The sequence below is a fragment of the Nannospalax galili genome, unplaced genomic scaffold (assembly GCF_000622305.1).
Source record: "Nannospalax galili isolate Female #2095 unplaced genomic scaffold, S.galili_v1.0 scaffold1176, whole genome shotgun sequence".
NCBI lineage: Eukaryota > Metazoa > Chordata > Mammalia > Rodentia > Spalacidae > Nannospalax > Nannospalax galili.
This window is the reverse complement of record NW_008338883.1, coordinates 1823581-1840672: the sequence shown is the minus strand read 5'-3', so window position 1 is coordinate 1840672 and position 17092 is coordinate 1823581. Positions and strand designations below refer to the sequence as shown.

Below are 17092 nucleotides of genomic sequence, written 5' to 3'. Positions count from 1 at the left end.
ATACATAGCAAGTTTGAGGGCCGCCTGGGCTGCAGGAGACCCTGTTTCAAACAAAACAAAACAAAGGAAAAACCCTAAAACTTTTCTGAACAAATTTTCTTGGTCAGGAAAATCTCATGTGTCTTTGTATATAACTATTTCGATGAGAAAAATGAATGGCAGTAGATAGCTTTTAAAATTATTGTTACATTTATTATTGCGAATGTGTGCACACACATGCCATGGCCCATGTGCGGAGGTCAGAGGACAACTTATAAGAGTCAGTTCTCTCCTTTCACCATGTGGGGCCCAGAGATTGAACTCTGTTTGTACAGATTGGCAGCAAGTGCCTTTACCTCCTGAGCCATTCTGCTGGCCCCTGACTACTGATATATTTTCTTATTTGTTTTTTGGAAACAGTTTCACCATGTAAGTAGGCAAGCCTGGACCTTGCATTTCAGTTGGGTTTATAGGCCTGTGCCATCAAGCTGGATGTTGGAGTGGGTGTCTTAAAATGTATCTGCATTTTGCTGGGAAACAAAGTTCTTGGTGCATTTTAGATACAATTGTCATGAGCAACTGTTTAGACTACAACTTCTTGTTCATGATGAGACACTGAGTTCGATGTACTTTGTGGGGTGACTGGTACCAAGCTGACATGGATACTGTCCCTAAGGAATAGAGAAAGCCTGGATGATGTGCTGAGCTCAGTCAGGGAACTGGAGGCCCAGGGATTCCCAGAGGGTGGGTTTTGTAGCATAGCCCTTGGGTTGAGGTGGGCGTGGGGTGTGTGGGAGGGTCATAGCAGTGAGCAAGGGGTACAGCCAAGGGACATCAGGAGGAGGGGTACAGGCTGAGGCTAGAGAGATGACAAGAGCTTCAAATGCCATGTTACTATGTGCAGACTATTCATGCTCCCCCATTAAGGCAGAAATGTATGGCTCAAAGGCAACACTTACCCCATCCACAGCTACATAGGCCCGATCGTGGATGCCATTGAAGGATGTAGATAAAACAGATGTGGAATTACTGCAGTCCTGAGGCAGTGTTGTACGGTACAGCACAAACCCAAAATACTGGTCAGAAAAGAATACAAAAAATTGTATCACTCTTGAAGTGTGCTCACTGAGAACTTGATTGCCCTTGATCTGGATGAAACAACATTCTGAAAACCATAAGGAATGAAAAACTTCCCCTACCCACAGTCAAATTCAAGTTGCAGGAAGGGAACTGCCTTGATTTTTTAGATCTTTAAAGAGCCATTCTAATAATAAGCTGCAAGGAACTGTCTGCCACCAGCAGAGAAAAGGTTAAGTCGTTGCCCAGAATGACCCAGGAATCACATCCTCTATGTCAGAAGTTACGAATGTTAACTAAAAACAAAACAAAGCAAAACAAAAAAACAAAATCAAAATCAAGGGCCTGAGAGATGGCTCAGCAGGTAAAGCTGCTTGAGTTTGATCCCCAGAACCCACATGGTGGAAGGAAAGAACTGACCCCTAAAAGCTGTCGTCTAACCTCCACATGTGTGCTGGGGCAGGCGCGTGCACACACACACACACACACACACACACACACACACACATGATAAACAAACAAACAAAAAAGTAATAATTATTAAAAACAACAACAACAAGAAAACCCCCAAACACAAGACAAACACCAAGTTCTGCTCAATGAAACATTCTCCATTACCAGGTTCCTGGGTTGAATCTGCCCTAAGGTACAAAACAAGACTCAATCTGAAACTATTTAAAGCAAATCAACAGGGGGAAAAAGAGAGAGTTGGGGGTGGGCAGCACTACAGAGGGTAACTGCCACCTAGTCAGAAGTTACTTTATTTTTACTTTTTGAGACAGGATCTCATGTAGCCCAGGCTGACCTCAAACTCTATGTAGCCAAGAATGATCTTCAACTTCTGATCCTCCTGCCTCTACTTCCAAGTGTTGAGATTATAGATATGCACCACCACCAAACTTAGTTTTGTGTGGTTCTGGGGATCAAACACAGGGCTTTGTGCTGGCTAGGCAGCACTCTACAACTGAGCTATGTCCCCAGCCTGGAAGTTATCTTTAGATGCTTCCATCCTTCATCCTAAGGGGACGCCTCTACCAGCCTCAGCACTCACAGGACCAGTTACTAACTTTGCCCATTTACTTCATGCTGTGGATATTAGTGAGTATAAACAGGGGCAAAAGCCCAAGTTGCCAAAAAGAATCCAAACAAAGTCAGTGTGGAACAGGGAAAAAGTCTCCTGTCTCTAGGGCCCAAAGTAGAAAGGTGATTTGTGAGTAGAGTTAGCCTACCTTCTGTGTTGCAGGAACAGGCCCCATGCAAACCTTCAAGCACAAGAACATCTGCCTGTCACACCCCAAATTCTGTCCCACTTTGTCTGCTTGCCTGCCTATCTACCTATGTTCATATGTATGTATATATGCATATATATATGTATTTACCTACCTACCTATAGTCTTATGTGCATATGTATGTATGGATATATGTATGTATGTATGTATCCTTCTATGAATGACTGATCAGTTTAGTACTAACTCAGAGGTTGAGGAAAACACTGAGCAGGGCTTCCAGGAGTAGAGGAAACTAAGTATTCTCTGCACAGACTTGGCTGAGGATTCAGGAGTCAGGGAGGGGTCAGTCTGCAGAGGCACCAGGTTGGGTCCCACTCTTGCAGCCTGTGCATCCCACAACTGAACAGGAAAGAAGCGTGTGGGTTGTCCCAGACCTGAGACAGTGGGGGCATGGGAGTCCCACCCAGTTCTGAGCAGAACTGTGGGCAGGGAGCAGAAAACAGCCTCAGAGCAATGGCTACCAACTGTCCAGGCATCCTAGGCCCTGTTAAGTGAAAGCAAAAATCTATTCCAGTGTGGGAAGAGACTGGAGAGTGACCCTCAGGCAATGGCAGTGAAGAAGTTGGTCTTGTGTGGGGCTCAACACCCCCTTGCCTGACTACAAAACAATTGTCAGAACAAAACAAATGTAAAAATAGCAACTGGTGGCAAATACCAAGCTAAGATTAGCCATGCTGTTATTAGGACACCTTGTCTGGGCTCTGACAGAAGTCGAAAGGAAGGCTCAGGTAGGTTAACCTTGCTGAAAGTGGGGCTGAGATCCCAACTAAGTGATGACAACAAAGGGACAAAGGAACTTGATGGGCATCCTGGTGCCACACCTGAAGACATGTCCCCTCTGTGTTCATACTAAAGGTATTTTACTGAGTCTGATAGGGAGGAACTGTCTAGAAATAGCCTCAACTCTTCAAAAACTGTCCATGTCAATCTGGGCAAGATGGCACATACATAATCCTGGCATGCGGGAGGTAGAGGCAGGAGGATAGAGAACTGGAGGCCAGTCTGGGCTACACAGTAAGTTCCAGCCTAGCCTGGGAAACATGGTGTCTCAAAACAAAACAAAAACAAAACTCACCTTCACAAAGAAAACTAGCAACAGTTCCAGGTGAGAAAAGACAAAGGAGATGTCATAATTAAATGGAATGAGATCACAGGTTGGAAACTAGATTTAAAACAATTTGAAAAACAGGGGCTGGAGAGATGGCTCAGTGGTTAAGAACACTAACTGTTCTTGCAGAAGACCCAGGTTCGAATCCCAGCACCCACATGGCAGCTAACAACTGTCTGTAACTCCAGTTCCAGGGGATCCGACAGCCTCTTTTGTCCTCTGAGGGTATTGCATGACACGGGTGAACTTACCTACATGCGGGCATAACATTCATACACAAAAAATAAAAATAATAAAATATTTAAAAAAAGATTTTGAAAAATAGAAAAATTCAATAAAAACAAACTGAAAAAAAAGAATTTAAAGGGAGGAAGATTAAAAAAAAAAAAAAAGAACTTTAAAAGGTATCACTGGGGGCTGGAGAGATGGCTCTGTGGTTAAGAGTACTGGCTGCTTTTGCAGAGGATCCAGGCTCAGTTCCCAGTACCCACATGGCAGCTAACAATCATCCATAACTCCAGTTCCAGGGGAAACTGACTCCCTCTTGTGGCCTCCATGGGCATTATACACATGTGGTGCATTTACATACATGCAGGCAAAATACACATAGACATAAAGTAAAAATAAATAAATAAAGTTATTACTGGGCAGTTCAGAACACCTGAGCAGAGAATACATATTAAATAATAGATGCTACTATAAATTTGAAGTGTGACCACAGCACTTGGTCATATAGGATGATGTCCTTGTCTTTGACAGGTATATCCTGCAGTATTGTGGGCTGAAGATAACATCTGTGAATGGTTGAAAAGAAAAAAAGCAGCACAGCACAGAGGGAAAAACAAAGCAAGAGAAGGAAGTGCTGCTACCTGGGGGATTCAGATGATGAGAAGTGGACAGGGTGAAAAGTTCCAAAATAACAAGTTGAGAAAAACTTCTAAAAATAGGTAGTGCCCAGAGATCTCACACACACACACACACACACACACACGCGCGCACACACACACACACACACACACACACACACACACGCGCACACACACACACACACACACACACACACACGAGAGAGAGAGAGAGAGAGAGAGAGAGAGAGAGAGAGAGAGAGACTGAACATAAGACGAATTCTTGTCAAGAGGAGGAAAAAAACTTCTAAGAACCCAGGCTGCCAAACACACAGCCTTGTACCACTGAGTTAACCAAGAACCAACAGTTAAATTGACTTTTTTTTTAAAGACAGGATCTCACTGTGTAGCCCTGGCTGACCTGGAGCTCACCTATGTACATCATGCAGGCCTTGATCTCAAGAGAGTCACCTGCCTCTGCTTCTGAAGTTCGGAATTAAAAATGTGCCCACTACACCAGGCCTTTTTTTTTTTTTTTTTCCTCTGAGACAGGGACTCATGAAGCCCAGGCTGACCTTGTACTATATAGCCGAAGATGACTTTGAAATTCTGATCCCTCTGCCCTACTTCCCACCTGCTGGGATTACAGGCATGTGCCACCAGGCCTGGTTTATGCAGTGCTGGGGATAGAACCCAGGGCTTTATGGCATGTCAGGTGAGTATTTTACCAACTAAGCTATATCCCTAGCTTTGAATTGCCTTTTCTCAGTATTAACATAGCGTTTTTCCATGGATGACTAATAACTGTATGGAAGCACCATTTTGCCAGTGGAGGCTTACCTACCTGCTTCACCTGGACGAATGTCAAGGGATACAGGCTTTTCACAGGCCCATTGGGACACAGGAGATCCAGAGCTGCAGCCACTGTCTTGAACTGAAAAGAAGCAAAAACAGGGCTCACTATCACCAACACGTCACCAGTCATTAGAGGGTTGATATGGTGTCTAAATTATCAGCGACATTTCAATAAATGTTAATTGTCCAAATTCCATGTCAAATTGCTTCACAGTCACCTATGACCTTATTCACCCCACCATTCCTCCCATGCCTCCCTACTCCCTACCTGCTGTCTCTCTTTATTTCTTCTTTTTGAGATAGGGTCTCATGTCTGCCAGGCAGGCCTCAACTTGCTACGTAGCCAAGGGTGACTTTGAACTTCTGGTCTTCCTGTCTTAACCTCCAAATGGTAGGATTACAGGTGTGTGTCACCATGTCCAGTTTACCTGGTGCTAGGGGTTAAACCCAGGGCTTTCTGCATGCTAGACAAGCACACTACCAAATAAGCTATATGCCCAGCACCCACACCCCCATTTATTTGTTTATTTATTTATTTATTTTTTATTCCTTCTTTCCTTCCTCCCTCCCTCTCTTTCTTCTTTCCTTTAGCTTTTTTCACTGTGCTGAGATTGAACTCTGGCCTCGGACATGCTGAACAAGTGCTCAACCATTCAGTTGAAACCCCAGGTACTGGGGTTTTTTTTTTGTTGTTGTTTTTTTGAGACAGGGTCTCACTGTGTTGCCCTGGCTAACCTGAAACACACTATGTAGACCAGACCGGCCTAGAACTCACAGAGATCTGCCTGCCTCTGCTTCCCCAGTGCTGGGATTAAAGGCGTGCACCGCCACATTCTGCAAACAGCTCCTAACTCCTGATGAAAATGTAAATGATGGTAGTGTTAAAAAGTTTCAAGCACACCCATTCAGAAATACAGCTTGCTCAGAGCATCTCTAAAGGCCTCAAAATTAATGAGATCCAAGGTGTGATGGTTGCCTCCTCTGCAAAGCTCTGTACCACATTTTCTAGTGAAAGAACTCTGATGCAAAGACAGTAGCTAGAGGCAAATCACTCTACAGTTAGATCTGCACAACCATGCTGTGTCCTCATTCCACAGTTACTTTACCCTCTTTGGATCTTATGCGGTTTATGTCTGAACCCGCGTCATGACTTGGGCAAATTGTCCTCTGACCTCCACAAGTATACCAACATAGACCCTCTCACACACACTTAAATTAAAATTTTTTTTTTTAGCTTATGTGTATGTTTTACCAGCATGTATGTAAGTGCATCCATATGTGCAATGCCAGAGGAGGCCAGAAGAGGGCATTTGAACCCCTAGAACTGAAGTTATAGATACTTGTTAGCTGCCATGTGGGTACTGGAAACTGAACCTGGGTCCTCTGCAAGAGCAGCCAGTGCTCTCAACCAGTGAGTTATCTCTCCAGTTCTTTCTTCAAATTTTGAGACGGGGTCTCACGTAGCCAAGGCTAGCCTGAACTCTGTGTAGCAGAGAATGACCTTGAACATCTAATCCCCTGGCTTCCACTTCTCCATGCTGAAATCAGGCATACACCAACACACCTTGTGTCTTTAAGACAAGATTTTACTCTAGCACAGGCTGCCTGGAACCTGCTATATAGTCCAGACTGTTCTCAAACTCACAGCTATCCTCCTGCTTCAGCCTCCTAAGTGCCAGGATTATATGTATGAGCCACCATGACCAATTTGAGGATTTTCTTTCACCACACTAAGCTACATTTTTGGGTTATGCTTTTAAATTTCAGCAGTATTGTTTTAAACATTTGTTATTTTATGTCACATAAAAGGACATTTTCACTGTTCTAAAATCAACCAATCTTTTTCTTAAGTAGCTACAGTGATGAACATATGAGTAGAGGGCGCCTCTTCCCAAGTGTGATTCAAAGCCTGATTAATTTAAGGAGAGATTCCTATCAGAGACCACATTCTTTGTAGAACGAGGCACCTGTATGTGACACTGAGTGGAAAATTTTACAATAGCACTGCCAGCCAACCAGAGGGTCAGAGGGCTTCTCGGATGGAAATGTTACACTACTGTGTTTGGTGTTTGGCTTCAAGATAAGAACTTATGATGCTATTTTAGAATCTTGAGATTCTTAAGAAATAAATGACGGTTCATGTTTTTTCTTCTTCTTTCTCTTGTGAGTGAACATGTAGGAGTTAGGGATGGGGAGAGGGGAAAACCTGAAGAAACAGAGGGTCAAAACAAACCAATTTTGGGACATTGCTCCCTCGGACTATTAAGTAACACTCTCCTCTTCTTTTCCCGGAATAAAATGATCTTAAATCATAAATGATTAATTTCTAGATTTTTCCTCTGATGTCCCATTATTCCATAAGCCACATAAGTTAGGATATGATTTTTAGGGTAAAAGGTCTAATTTAGGGCAGAGATATCAAAATTCTTGTGGCTTGGAGGAACTCCTTAAAAAAAGGGTAAATGGAACTGGAAAGACAGCTCAGCAGAGATGGGCATTTTCTGTATGTCTGACAAACGGAGTTGGATTTTGGGACCCACATGGCAGAAGGAGAGAACTGACTCCTTGAGTGGTCCTCTGGCTCCACTTGGGCCACCACAAGAATAAATGTACTAAAAGAAAAAATCTTAAGGGGTGAATGATGGGAGCCTCGCTGGTCAGAATAATGAAGCAGGATTTCACTTTGGCAGCTGCCCCAGCACTATCTTTGATGACCAGAATTGAACCAAAATCGCCAGACTGGCCCAAGAGCGTGTCCTACTCTACCTGTACTCTTGGCACATCCTGTCAGCATGCATCCGTATCTTCTCATCTTTCATCTCTCCCTTCACCCTAGAAACATCACCTACCCCACCAGGCTCCCAGAAAACAAATTCACAGAAAACTAGCAAGCCCTGGCCAGCGTGACACTTTCACTCACTGTGGCTAACATTCTACTTCCTCACCCCATCTGACTTGCTGTAGGCTCTGATTTATTTTTTGAGACAGGGTCTTATTATGTAGTTCAGGCTGACCTCAAAGTCACTGTGTAGCCAAGGATGACGTTGAACTCCTGATCCTCCTGCCTCTACCACCTGAATACTGGGATTATAGGTGGGTATCACCACGCCTGGTTTATGCAGTGCTGGAGATGGAACTCAGGGCTCTGTACAAGCTTCAGCAAGCACTCTACCTACTAAGCCACAACACTTTTTTACCTTTTTCAGAGCGACTTTTCCATATGCAAACTTTGGTGTAGATGGTGGGATAGGACCTTCTGGGACTTCTTTAAACTATAGAGAAGAGTAGGGAAGAGAAGAAAGAAAAAGCTGTTAAATCTTTATATATCCATCCACAAAATTCATTTTTCAAAAGGAAGTTCAAAGACTCAAATGAGGGGCCAGCAGATAAGGGTGCTTGCTGCCAAGGCTGATGACCTGAGTTCAATCCCCATAGCCCATACGGTGGAAGGACAGACCGACTCTAGCCCCTTTTCTCTGACCACCACACACACGTAAGAAACAAGAGAGTCCTTCCAAAGAGCTGCTGGCAAAGTGTTTATGTCTAAGTGTGTACTTGTGTTTTAAATTCTGGGAATCATCCCAATAATTACAGAGCAAAAGACTTTAAAACAAAAAAGCAAAACCACACAATGATCATGATGACACTAGAGGTCTGACAGCACTGAACCAGAAGGCAGATGGTAGGGAGGTGCCTTGTTTCAATGTTAAATTTGTTGCAATTATTTGAAAGAATTGTGTGTGTGTGTTTTAAACAGGATCTCACTATGTAACCAAGCTATCCTCAAACTCACAATTTTCCTACCTTAGCTTCCTGTGTACCAGGATTAGAGGTATACACCACCACATCCAGTAACTAGAGAGAATATTTCTACAAGTTCTTGGAAAGCATGTAGTAACTATTTAGGGGTAAAGAGTCATGCTGTTGAGGCCGAAGAGATGGCTCAGTGGTTAAGAGCATTCCTGCTCTTGCAGAGGACCCAGGTTCAGTTCCCAGCACACACGTTGCGATTAACAACTGTCTATAACTTCATTTCACGACACAGGAGCACTTGCATGTATGCAGGCAAACCACTCATACACATAAAACAAAAAGTTTAAAGAAGACTCATGCTGTGTACAATCCTCCGGTGTCTTAGAGAACATACACGTCACACATACAGCACACATGTACACTGCACATAAGAGGGCAAGAATACAAATGGCAAAACAAATAATTCTGGATTTTGTAACTGAGGTGATGACCCATTGTGTAACAGTGTTTGCTGCACAAGCATGAGAACCTGAATTCGAATCCCAGCATCCATGCAAAAAGAAAAAAGCCAGGCATGGTGGTGTGCACCTGTAACCTTGCTGGGACTTGCTTGCTGCCAGCCTAGTTCCAGGTTCAGTAGGAGACTCTGTCTCAAGGGAATAAGGCTGAAGAATCTCAGAGCAGACCATCCAATGTCCTCCTCTGGCCTCCACCCACATGTGCGTGGGCATGCATACTCACATACATGTGTACATACATGGCACACATTGTCTTTCTCACACACAAAATAATCATAGAAGTAAAATATTATTAAATACAAACTATAAACATATATACATATATTTACATACATAGAGGAGGAAAGAGAGTCAGTCAGACTACTACTAGGTATATCAGCTCTTAGAAAAGTCTGTGGTCACCTGGAGTTTCCAAGTAGGATATATTATGACCAAGTAGATTACAGGGTGGCACCAATACTTATGAATGAGATGTTCAAGAGAGTAGTCTTGGGGCTGGAGAGATGGCTCAGCGGTTAAGACCACTGGCTGCTCTTGCAGAGGACCTGGGTTTGGTTCCCAGCACTCACATGGCGGCTAACAACTATCTGCAACTCCAGTTCCAGGAGATCTTATGATCTTATGAGTGTATTGCCTGCATGTATGTGAGTGTACCTGTATCGTGCAGTGCCGCAGAGGTCTGCAAGAGCAGTCAGTGCTCTTAACCACTGAGCCATCTCTCCAGACCCCATAAAAATTAAAAAAAAAAAAAATCAATCAAGGGCTGGGCGTAATGGCATATACCTTTAATCCCAGGAGCTGGGAGGCAGAGGCAGGCAGATCTTTGTGAGTTCAAGGCCAGCCTGGTCTACATATGGAGTTCCAGGCCAGCTGGGGCTATAGGGAGACCTGTTTCGAAAAGACCAAAAGAAAAAAAAAAAAAAAACCAATCAATGGTGTGGAGAGATGGCTCAGTGGTTAAGACTGTATACTGCCCTTTCAAATGACCAGAGTTTAATTCCCAGCACTTATGTCAGTGGCTCACGTGACCTGTAATTCCAGCACTGAATGCATGTGCACAAACACACACACATATGCACATCATCAAAAAAATCATAAAATAAAAATATCTTTAAAAAATCAACATGGGTGTATACACATACATACAGGCAATACACTCATACACATAAAATAAAAAAATAATTTTTTTAAAAAAAAATCAACCAATCTATGAAAAATGCAAGAGGCGTCTCCGTGGCAGTCATCAGTGGTGGGGGAGGCTGCACCCATGCAGGTGCTGAGGCTGCATACAAACTGTAAGGGAGAATGGACAGAGGGCCATGCAAAGATGAACCTGGGGGACCCCAAGTATCTGACCAGTGGCTAAGAGAGAGCTGTGAGGGGAACCATCTTCACAACAGATGATTGGATCGCAGCTTACTGTGTGAACATCACTTCCAATTTTTCTCTCTTCCCCTCTCCTCTCTTTCTCTTGTTCCTTCTTTCTTTCTTGTTTAGAAAACAGAATCTTCCTGCTTTAAAATATTTAGTGGCCTTTTTTTTTTTTTTTTTTTTTTTTTTTCCCCTCCAGTGCTGGGGAATCACACCCAGGGCCTTGCACATGCTAGGCAAGAACTCTACCACTGAGCTACATCCCTGGCCCTTAGTGGTCTTTCTCAGGAGGCTTTATAGCTATGTAAGTAGCTGATTTCTTATTAAAAATATTTGCTTGCATGAACAACTGAGTGGCAGTTGCAACGTGCAGCTCTGCCTGGCTCCTTCTTCACCAAAGACTTAGGGAGTGGAAAGTCTCTCCATTTGAGTCAATGTCAAAGATACAGGTGAACAGAGACAGGGAAGGACACTATCTTTCCCAGCCATGGGCTCCAGAGAGAATGGCTTCCTAGCAGGCTGAATAAGACTGTACCCAGTGGAGAGGACCCAGGCAGCCCTTCACATATGAATCTTCAAGGCATGACAAAACTCATAACATTTGCATTTTCTAAGGTACTCTCTTTGGTGTGGGTAAAACTCAACCAGACATGGTTAACACTTTGACCATAAATCTACAGGGCAAAGCCTTGTTCCTCCCTGCCAAGTCCTGATGAGGCAGTGGTGAGTTTTATTTTGTATGTACTCTTAGATAAATTTATGACCTTTTAAAAATATTTTATTATTTTTATTTTATGTTTGTGAGTGTAATGCCTGTATGTATGTAGGTGCACCTGTGTCATGCAATGCCTGTGGAGGTCAGAAGAGGGCATTGGATCCCCTGGAACTGGAATTACAGATGGTTGTTAGCTGCCATGTTGGTGCTGGGAATGGAACCTGGGTCGTCTGTAAGAGCAGTCAGTGCTCTTAATCACTGAGTTATCTCTCCAGCCCAAATTTATGACCTTTTTAAAGAGTTCTGTCTTAATTTTTTTCTTTTTACAAAAATTAATTAAATTTTATGTGTGTGTTTTGCCTACATGTATATAAGTGCACCCATGCATTCAATGCCCATGGAGACCAGAAGAAGGCAATGGATTCCCTGGAAAAGGAGTTTCAGACAGTTAGCCACCATGCAGATGCTGGGAACCAAACCTGGGTCCTCTGCAAGAGCAGCCAGTGCTCTTTACTGCTGAGATATCTCTCCAGCCCCTGAATAGAAAATTATTGTTTTTTTTCAATATTTTATTATTTTTATTTTATGTGTAAGAGTGTATTGCCTGCATGAATGTAAGTGCGTCTGTGTTGTGCAATGTCCAGGGAGGTCAGAAGAGGGTATCTGATTCTCTGAAACTGGAGTTAGAGATGGTTGTTAGCCACCATATGGGTGCTGGGAACCAAACCTAGGTCCTTCGCAAGAGCAGCCAGTGCTCTTAACCACTGAGCCATCTCTCCAGTCCCTGAGTAGAAAATTGTTAAAAGCAGTTAGGGAAAAACTGAGCTATTACCACAAAAGGAACACCAATAATGAACAGCTGATTTCTCACAAGAAACAATGGAAATCTTAGAGCAGCAGAATGGCACCTTGGTGATATTGACAAAACACTACATAAATTGCTTTTAAAATAAATTTTTAAAGAACTCTAGGAAATTAAGTAATTAATTAGACAGGGTTTCATGCAGTTCAAGTTGATCTTGAACTCACTATGAAACACAGGCTGACCTTGAACTACTGATCCTCCTGCCTCCATTTCACACGTGCTAGGATTTCAGGTGTGCACCAGCATGCCCAGCTGAACTCTAGGAATTTAAATAGAACAGGTAAGTTGTTCTTAGATTTTTTTTTTTTTGTCCTCAGAATCTGTGAGATAATTAGTGTTCAAGTATTTCTTACTTTGAGTTATTAGGTTCTGGGGTAATTTGTTACAAAGAAATAAAAAAGGGAAAAAAATTTAATTCCCCTTGAAAATTTCACATTCAGAATCAGACTTCAGGTATATCTGCAGCCAAAATTCACAGTACATCTGTAGAACAAAACTCCCTCAAGCTAGCCGAGCATGGTGGCATACGCCTGTAGTCCCAGCACTTGGGAGGCAGAGGCAGGAGGATCTCTGTGAGTTCAAGGCCAGCCTGGTCTACATAGTGAGTTCCAGGACAGCTGGGGCTACAGGGAGACCCTGTCTCAAAAAGACCAAAAAAAAAAAAAAAAAAAAAATTCCTCAAGCTAAAAATTTAATTTATTCATTAAAAGTCGTTGTGTGAATATGTGCATGCATGTGTGCGTGCATGCGTGCGTGCGTGCTTGCTTGTGTGTGTGTGTGTGTGTGTGTGTGTGTGTGTGTGTGGCACTTTTGGAGGTTGGAGGGCAAACTCAGGTATTGGTTCTCCCCTTCCACCTTGTTGAGGCAGGTTCCTTGTTCACCACTGCATAAGCCAAAATAGCTGGCAGTCAAGCTTGGGGTCTTTTTCTCTCCACCTCCCATCTTGCCTGTAGGAGTACTGGGGTTGTAGAAGTGTGCTGCTGCGTTCAGTTTTTATATGGGTTCCTGGGTTCTGAACTCAGGGCCTCAAGCTTTCAACCCACTGAGCCATCTGCCCATCCCTAGGAATTTAAACTTTAGTGGTCCCTCCTATTTGACAGAAGGAAATAGCAGCTCTCTCTAGAAGAATTTGCCTACCCCACAAATCTCCCAAATTCTTAAAGTTCCAAGAAGCCAAGCCTCTTGCCCACATCTAAATATAAGGAACAAGGCAGCACAAACAAGAGCTCACAAAACAACGATGAACAGCTCAGGCATGGAAAGTCTTTGGTGGAATTACCAAACAGAGATGTATTTTTATTTATTTATTTTAAAATATTTTATTTATTATTTTTATTTTGTGTATGAGTGTATTGCCTGCATGTATGTGAGTGTACCTGTGTCGTGCAATGCCATGGAGGTCAGAAGAGGGCGTAGGATTCCCCTAGAATTGGCGTTAAGGACGGTTCGTAGCCACCATGTAGGTGCTGGGAATCAAACCCAGGTCCTCTGCAAGAGCAGTCAGTGCTCTTAACCACTGAGCCGTCTCTCCAGTCCCATCAGAGATATTTTTAATATGCTTAAAGGAACAAAGAAAAAGAGCATACATAGAAGGAAAGAGCAAGAGACTTAAAAATTGGCTAACTAGGGACTGAGGATTTGGCTCAGCAGGTGACAGCACTTGCTATGCAAGTGTAAGGACCTGAATTTGAATCCCCAGCACTTGTGTAAAAAGCTGTGCATGGCTGTGCATGCCTGTAACCCCAGCACTGGGGCACAGAAAGTGGATCCTGAGCCCTTCCTGGCTACCCAACCTGGCCAAAACAGCAAGTTTCCAGTTCAGTAAGAGACCCTGTCTCAAGGCAAGAAGTTGGAGGAAAACACCCCAACTCCTCCTGTGGCTTCTGCATGTGTGTGCATGGGCATAAGCACCCACATACTCTTATGCATGCACCACACACAAACACACATATATACACACACATAAAAAGACCAAACAGCATCAGAAATGTCAATATGAACTTCTAGAAGGAAAAACATAATTTAATAATTCAATGGAAAGATTTAACCTCAGAATTTATTAAATTAAAGGGGAAATAATAGAGCTAGGTGTGGTGGCACATGCCTTTAATCTAATCCCAGCACTAAGGAGGCAGAGGTAGACAAATCTCTGTGAGATTGAGGCTAGCCTGGTCTATATAGCAAGTTCCAGGTTAGCTGAGGCTACAGGAAGACCCTGTCTCAAAAAACAAAAAAAGTGGGGGAGGGGAACAACAGAACTGAAGGAGAGATATAAAGACATTCAGACTACATACACAGAGAGAAAAACAGGCAAACAGGAAGCTATACAGCTGGGCGTGGTAGCAAACACTTGTAATCTCAAACAATATTTGGGAGGCAGAAGCAGAAGGAAGGCCACAAGTTCAAGGTCACCATGGTTTATATAGCAAGTTCCAGGCCAGCCTGGGCTATATAGTGATACTCTATCTTTAAAAAAATATCTGGGCAGGCCTTTAATCCCAGCACTTGGGAGGCAGAGGCAGGTTGGATTTTTGTGAGAATGAGGCCAGCCTGGTCTACATAGTGAGTTCCAGGCTAGCTGGGGCTACAGGGAGAACTTATTTCAAAAAGACAAACAAAACAAGCCCCCCCCCCAAAAAAAACCCCAACTTTTGTATCATTAGGTGACTCTCTTGAGAAGTGAGCATCTATGTCTTTGGTATGTACTGTTCTTTTCCTAAGCCTGCCTCCCTCTATATTAAAACTGTTTTTCAGGAGCTGGAGAAATGGCTTGGTGGTTAAAGAACATGTACTGCTCTTGCAGAGGACCTGAGTTTGGTTTCCAGAGTCCATGTTGGGCAGCTTACAACCTCCTGTAACTCCAGTTCCAAGATATTTGATGCCCCCTTCTTTCTCTGAAGGCACCCTCACACACATGCATATATATACCAAGAGACACACACATACACATATGTAACACATAAAAATATACCAAATACAAAATTGAATTCTGTGTCTGTGTGTGGGCATGTGCACATGAGTGGGTACCCAAAGAAGCCAGAGACATAAGATCCCCTGGAGCTGGAGTTTAGGTAGGTGACTGTGAGCTGCCCAGTATAAATGCTGGGAACCAAACTCAGGTCCTCTCAAGAGCAGTGTATGCTCCTAAAACTGAGCCATCTCTCTAGCCACACCCCGTCAATACCACCAAATTTATTTTTTGGTTGTGAACTTGAGCCTTTAATGGTTGTGCCATCTCTCCAGCTCCAAAACTGTTTTTTAAATAACTTCAATTTTGCTTTAAAAAATAAAAGACACAGGGGGCTAGAGAGATAGCTCAGTGGTTAAGAGTGCTAGGTGTTCTTACAAAAGACTCAGGTTCAAATTCCAGCACCCACATGGCAGCTAAGAACCTTCCATAACTCCAGTTCCAAGGCATTAGACACCATCTTTTGTCCTTTGTGGGCATTGTATGACACAGGTGCACTTACATACATGCAAGCATAACACTAATATAAATAAATAAATAAATAAATAAATAAATAAATAAATAAATAAAATAAAATAACAAAGCCAGAAACAGAGGGTCTATCAGGCATCTAATTAGAGTTCTTGCAAATTCCAAAACTACGAAGCAGGTTAAATAAAAACAAATTCTTGGTTAGATTCATTACAGAGAAACAACATCATGATATATACAAAGCCAAACTCTTTTTCTTTTTTTTGGTCTTTTGAAGACAGAGTCTCCCTGTAGCCCCAGCTGGCCTGGAACTCACTATGTAGACCAGGCTGGCCTTGAACACACAGTGATCCACCTGCCTCTGCCTCCAAGTGCCTGGCTCCAAACTCTTTTTTTTTTTTTAATTTTATTTACTTATTTATTTTCTTTTTATGTGCATGAGTTGTTTTTTCTGCATGTATGTAAGTACACACACTTTGTAAAATGCCTGTGGAGATCAGAAGAGGGCATCAAATCCCCTGGAACTGGAGTTATGGACTGTTCTTAGTTGCCAGTAGGTATTTGGAACCGAACCCAGGTCCTCTGTAAGCAGCCAGTGCTCTTAACTACTGAGTCATCTCTCCAGCCCCCAAAGCCAAACTCAGCCAAGCCCAGAGGCAGGCTGACCAGGAAGCTCAAGGATCTGCTTGTCTCTCCACCCCTAAATGTTGGAGTTACAGATCAGATGACCTCTGAAAGGGTGACAGAATACAGCAAATTCTCAACAGCAACAATGGGAGTCAGAAGCAGGATTCAAAGAGGACAGTTGTAAGCATCAGTCCAGACAAACCATGTTCTGGAAATGAGGAAGATAAAGAAAACGCCTCCAAATAGAAATTAGGCAGTGTGCTGGAGAATTGAAATTCTGCAGGGCAGTCTTCAGGCCAAGCAGAGTGCTCTTGCTGGAGGCTGAGCTGAAGAAGGAATAAAGAACAAGGGCAGGAGCTGGGGCGATGGCTCAGTGGTTAAGAACACTGGGTGCTCTTCCAGAGAACCTGGGTTCAGTTCCCAGCACCTACATGGAAGCTAATAACCATCTGTAATTCCAGTTCCAGAAGATCCAACACCTTCTGGCTTCTGTGGGAATTTCATGCATGTGGTGCACCTATATACATGCAGGTAAAACACCCATACAAGGGGCTGGAGAGATGGCTCAGCGGTTAAGAACACTGGTTGTTCTTGCAGAAGACCCGGGTTCAAATCCCAGCACCCACATGGCAGCTAACAACTCCGTAATTC

General features: G+C 43.2%; 1 protein-coding gene across 3 annotated transcripts in view; it reads right to left on the bottom strand.

Moving 5' to 3' along the window:
• Glb1 (galactosidase beta 1) overlaps positions 1–17092 on the bottom strand; it is a 123302-nt gene that overhangs the window by 38797 nt on the left and 67413 nt on the right. For all 3 annotated transcript variants that reach the window (XM_008833429.3, XM_029563678.1, XM_029563677.1), the window contains 3 exons: positions 8351–8425; positions 5143–5232; positions 939–1055 (listed from right to left, as the gene is read on the bottom strand). In XM_008833429.3, the coding sequence (XP_008831651.1) occupies positions 939–1055; positions 5143–5232; positions 8351–8425 (282 nt within the window). The remainder of the gene's footprint in view (positions 1–938; positions 1056–5142; positions 5233–8350; positions 8426–17092) is intronic.